The sequence below is a fragment of the Necator americanus genome, chromosome II (assembly GCF_031761385.1).
Source record: "Necator americanus strain Aroian chromosome II, whole genome shotgun sequence".
Taxonomy (NCBI): Eukaryota; Metazoa; Nematoda; class Chromadorea; order Rhabditida; family Ancylostomatidae; genus Necator; species Necator americanus.
The window spans coordinates 19036994-19042017 of record NC_087372.1 but is presented as its reverse complement, the minus strand read 5'-3'; the positions used below and the strand labels follow the sequence as shown (position 1 = coordinate 19042017).

Below are 5024 nucleotides of genomic sequence, written 5' to 3'. Positions count from 1 at the left end.
CCAGTCTATGGAAAACAACTTCTGCTATCGGCAACGAAGGAGAAAAGAAGTCGTCTACGACAATTGCGCACTCGAGGACTCCCTGTCCCAAGGTGACTGACACATCGAGGAGAACCCAAACGTGGACTACGAGATGCTGCTCAGAGGATTAGGAGCCTGTGCTGAGCGTGCCTCGAAGCCGCGCACGACAAACGTGGATCGAATTTCGAAGACCACCGAGGAATTGTTGGAAAGAAGAAGGCTTGATCTGAATGCATCGCACATTGAGCGGTTAGTAGCAAACACTAGCTGCAGAAAAGCGTTGCAGGAGGATCTTTTGAAATACAGGCAGAAGAAGATTCTGGAAGCAGCACAAAAAAGAACGAGTCTAAAGAAGTGCCGCAGTGATCTCCGCGAATATAATATTCCGCTAGCAACCTTGCTAAGCGAAGACGGGACTCGCACGTCTTCTCGTCGTGAGATGGAAATCATTACGGAGAGGTTCTACTCGACTCTTTTCCGTTCATCAACTCCTCTGGAACTACGAGTCGCTATCAAGAGCATGAAATCTGGCACAGCCCCCGGACCTAATTTTATACCAACACACTTTCTTCGGGCTGGTGGTCATCCACTTTATGTAATCTTAGCAGTGCACATGACGTCTTGCCTTCAGAAAGAAGGGAACCTAGCCCAGTGAAAGACCTCGCGAACCGTTCTTATTCGTAAGAATGGTGACCGAGAGGACTTTCGGAACTACCGTCCGATATGCTTGCTGAGCGTGTTATACAAAGTATTCACCAAGATCATCTTCACGCGCATATCTAGGACGCTGGATGAAGCCCAGCCTCAAGAACAAGCTGGATTCCGTCAGAGGTTCAGCTGCTTGGACCACATCCAGACCGTGTCGAGGGTCATAGAGGCTTGCCGGGGATACCGCCTGCCCCTTGTTCTAACCTTCGTCGACTATGAGAAGGCCTTCGACAGCGTAGAAACGAATGCAATTCTGTCAGCGCTGGTCGACCAAGTTGTGAACTCTTCGTATGTGAGAACATTAGCAAATTACTACGATCGATGCACCACGAAGATCCAGCTTTTCCACTACTCCCTCACCATACCCATTGGAAAGGGTGTACGACAAGGCGGTATTATATCGCCGAAGCTGTTCACGGCTGCATTGCAATGGATAATGAAATCACTTTCCTGGGGAAAAAAGGGGCATACGTGTTGATGGAAGTTTTCTCTCGAACCTTCGTTTCGCGGACGACATCGTTCTCTTTTCGAGCAGTACCAATGAAGCAGAAACGGTGCTCAACGAATTGAACGAGGCAGGGAAGAGAATAGGACTGCTAATAAACAGAAAGAAGACTTAGTTCATGAAGAACGCCTACTGCGAGGACGGAGGAGTACAACTTGAAGGCTCCCAATTCGTGGAAACGTCGTCATACGTATACCTCGGACGTTCCATGAGCATGGAAAACGACTTGAAGGAAGAACTGAATAGAAGAATGAGAGCAGCATGGGCAACATTTACAGCCGTCAGGGAAGCTACGGACCAACTGACGGATCAAGATCTTCGTGTCCATCTGTTTAACTCGACAGTTCTTCCAGCGCTTTGTTACGCAGTGGAGACGTGGGCAGACACTGCTGCCACGTCTAGGAAGCTACTTACTACCCACAGAGCCCTTGAGAGATGTCTCCTGAAGTTTAACCGGCGCACACAACACCTTGCCGGTCTTCGCAGCTCCGACTTAAGAGGAATGTCCCGTCTTCGCGACCCAGCGGAATATGTATCGAAAGCAAAACATAGATGGGCTGGTCACGTTATGAGAAGAATCGACGACAGATGGACTAAAAGAATCCCAAGAGATGCTAAACGCCCTCGAGCGAGACTGCCAACGAAATGATGTGTTGGCTATACGGATGGACCAGCTGAGAGCTCAGCTGGATATGGTTCAAGGGCCTCTTTAACGTCACTCACGAAACTTGAGAACATCTTGAATGACAATGGCGAGGGAACGAAACGAGGAAGAGACGCTGGGGTCCGCACGTCCTATGAAGACGGGCCATCTAAGTATCTAAGTATCTTCTTCTGAGTGTGTTGATTCCCTGCGTTCTCATTTCTCTGTAGTTAGGAGAACATGTACAGTGGTTACCTGTGTCTCCATGAACGGCTAGAGCTTGACTTCGCCGAGGAATGTTGGCGTCTGGTCGAGCACAGGATACATAATCTCTCTTAGGAATTCGCGGAAAAATCCACGGAAGCCTCTTTACAGTTTCTCTCGGAATCACTGTCCTATTACTGCAAAGAGATATCTTTAAACTGGCCTAGGAAATGATGGATATCATCTGGTACATGTCTGATATTTAAAGTTGCACCATTTGTTCTCTCCGCTTTTTGATAAGAAAGTTAGGAGTTTGGTAACACCTTTTCACCTTTTCACTCTCACCACCGCTTTAGGCATAACAATACGTAGAAGACTAAAAATTTAATGTCAGCAAAGAATGTCATTCGGATTATAATATGCTGCAATCCTTTCCCCACAGTATAACTCAATTTTTCGACTTTCGATCTTTCGATTTTTCTCTGGTGAAAAAAAAGAGATGAGAAAATGAGACAGCTTGTATCAGTAGATGTATTTGAAATATTTCTTCTCTTCTTATCTGCGCACCAAAACTGTGTCGTTCTGAAATTGAAGAAGCCTAGATTTCATTTAACTCATAGATCACTAGCAGCCTCTATTCAGAAATACAACGCATGGTGCAAGTGAAGGTATGAAGGGAGGAACCCTCGAAAAAAAAAACTGATAATTGAAACCAAAAAGAGATTTTGGAGTTGGAAATACTTGAAACCGAGCAGAGAGAGCTTGAGAACTCCTCGCTGCTCATTTTTTTTTATCTCCCCTCTGTCTGAAGCTTCCTAGCTTGCCACTATTGTCATCGATGAGACTGGAAAGGACAACATGAAATACGGCAAATCATTAAGTGAAATTAAAGGTGAAGTACGAGCTAGTTCTTAACGCTTTTACATTAGGTATAAAACACCAAGTGTCGGCCGATTTCCAGGAGTTGGAGAAAATCTTACCTTTTTCTTCGAGAAAGGTCTAACTTTTACTTGCTTTCTGAAAAACCCTTGCGAACTTCTCTTCCGTTCTTACTTCCATTTATTTTACCAATCGAATTCTCAAAAACAGGTTGAGAACTTATACATGAATTCTTTACAACCTTCTGCGTATCATTTTCAATTTTCCGATCTACAAAAAGTTGTTCTCAGTTTTGCTTGTCACTTTGTTCACTTCTTTTTAGATTCCACATAAGAAAGATTTTTTTAAGCGATAAAGTTGCACGGTGATGAAGCGAAGGATGCACCGGTCTCTTACAACGCCATGTTACGTACAAAAACAAGAATAAAAGAATAATACTGCGATACTATACTTATATACTTTCGATACTCGTTCAAAAATCTAGAATCTAGAATCTTTTTTGGTAGAGAAAAAAAAACAGAAGCAGTTGTGGACAATGTTTCTTCCCTAAAAAAATAAGTTAGGTTCACCGGAGCAAAATTCTGGTTCTAGGATTGCTGTAGGATGTTCCAGGATTGAAGGGCGCGGTATACCAATCATAGGTGTTCATGAGAATTCCAAGACTCATGCAGCTGTCGTAAAAGTGGGAACTGTCACTTACATCCTGGATCCAATAGCGATTATTCATTGGTAGTGTCGCATAAGAAGTTTTACGGTGGCAAGAAATGTGTGGGATTGATCGCAAACCATTTCCATCCCGATTAAAAACTTATTCACTCTTTCTGCATCAATTAGGAATGATGACCTTCCATTTATGTTCGGTTGGTCTTCCTGTCACTGTATATACATGCTCTTAGATTTAACGATGTTTCACTTGAATACTCTCTACTTAAGAGGGCGAGTGTAGTGTAGGGACTAGAGGTTCCGCTACCTGCACGATCAGTCTGAGGTTCGAATCCGCCCCAGTGCTCACCAAGCTTTTCATCCCTCCGGGGTCGATAAATTGGCACCAGACTTGTCTGGTGCCAATTTAAAAGCACTGACTTGACACAGCCACCGCAAATAATTGCATCGGCCAGTTACACGTTCGTAAACGTCAAACGATTCTGAATTGAAGTGAACGTGCGGGCGCATCACAAGCGGATTGATTAACGCCAGAAACTTTATCCTTTAACTTTATCCTTTTTCTCTACTTCAATAGGGAGCAATTTGTGGTAGTTTATTGTATTTCTTGTTCCTTTTGTAATGTACTTTCCGCAGCACTCTTCTTTAATCCTTGTGTGGTTTTTTGGTGTCTGTTTCAGTGGTTTCTGAATAAAAAGGCTTTCTTTCATGTGCGGCTTTCCTGCGAAGAATTCTCCTTCACGGATGTAGAATTTCGTCTGGAGTTTGATACGGAAGGAACGTTCTTTTGTATTTATTTTGATTTGACAAACATTAAGCATGGGAATACACTAATTTGTTCCCTACTCGGCTGTTACTTCCATCTTAAAGACCAGATTTTTAAAAACGCCAAAAACGCTTCTTTGCTAATGAGAAATAATCTTAATTGAACGTCACTTTTTTTTAGGAAAAAGACCTTGTGAAAAAAGTTGGCACTTCATTCCGGATCAATGTAGCCGCAGCCGATGGATCTGTGAAAAAGTGGACTATAGATGCAAAGGTGCGCGCTCTCTCCCGTTGGCACATTGTGCTGCGTCTGAATTCGGAGGAACAAGTCGAAGTTTTCAGAGTAATCCACCCTACGTTGGTCAGGAGGAGAAACCGGTGGAGATCGAAATAAACATTAAAGACAGCGACTTCATGAGTATTGCGGCCGGGAAGCTAAAGCCGGACCAAGTTAGTGCCCTTCTTTGAGTGGTTCTAGGTAAATAGCAGTGCTGACTTTTTGCAGGCATTCATGCAAGGGAAAATGAAGCTGAAGGGAAACATAGCAAAGGCGATGAAGCTAAAAACTCTGCTTGACCCCAAAATGCTTAAAGCAAAGATCTAAGCCAGCCAGTTACCCTAGAAGTTGTTGCAAAG

At 43.8% G+C, this 5024-nt stretch overlaps 4 protein-coding genes across 5 annotated transcripts; all 4 read left to right on the top strand.

Annotated features, from left to right (window-relative positions):
- Positions 1 to 133: 133 nt before the first annotated feature.
- Positions 134 to 676, top strand: RB195_018419 (uncharacterized protein; the record flags this gene model as incomplete). Its single annotated transcript, XM_064185872.1, has 1 exon — positions 134 to 676. The coding sequence occupies one exon, from the start codon at positions 134 to 136 to the stop codon at positions 674 to 676; it is 543 nt and encodes a 180-aa protein (XP_064041753.1).
- Positions 134 to 1207, top strand: RB195_018418 (uncharacterized protein; the record flags this gene model as incomplete). Its single annotated transcript, XM_064185871.1, has 3 exons — positions 134 to 270; positions 328 to 480; positions 805 to 1207. 3 exons carry the CDS (start codon positions 134 to 136, stop codon positions 1205 to 1207), a joined length of 693 nt encoding a protein of 230 aa, XP_064041752.1.
- A 145-nt stretch (positions 1208 to 1352) lies between these two features.
- Positions 1353 to 1883, top strand: RB195_018417 (uncharacterized protein; the record flags this gene model as incomplete). Its single annotated transcript, XM_064185870.1, has 1 exon — positions 1353 to 1883. The coding sequence occupies one exon, from the start codon at positions 1353 to 1355 to the stop codon at positions 1881 to 1883; it is 531 nt and encodes a 176-aa protein (XP_064041751.1).
- Positions 1884 to 2734: 851 nt separating this feature from the next.
- Positions 2735 to 4992, top strand: RB195_018416 (uncharacterized protein; the record flags this gene model as incomplete). Of its 2 annotated transcripts, none has more annotated exons than XM_064185868.1 (4): positions 2735 to 2749; positions 4570 to 4662; positions 4731 to 4838; positions 4894 to 4992. In XM_064185868.1, 4 exons carry the CDS (start codon positions 2735 to 2737, stop codon positions 4990 to 4992), a joined length of 315 nt encoding a protein of 104 aa, XP_064041749.1. The 2 variants fall into 2 exon arrangements, with proteins under 2 accessions (XP_064041749.1, XP_064041750.1); XM_064185869.1 differs by lacking the exon at positions 2735 to 2749 and adding an exon at positions 3797 to 3820.
- Positions 4993 to 5024: the final 32 nt, after the last annotated feature.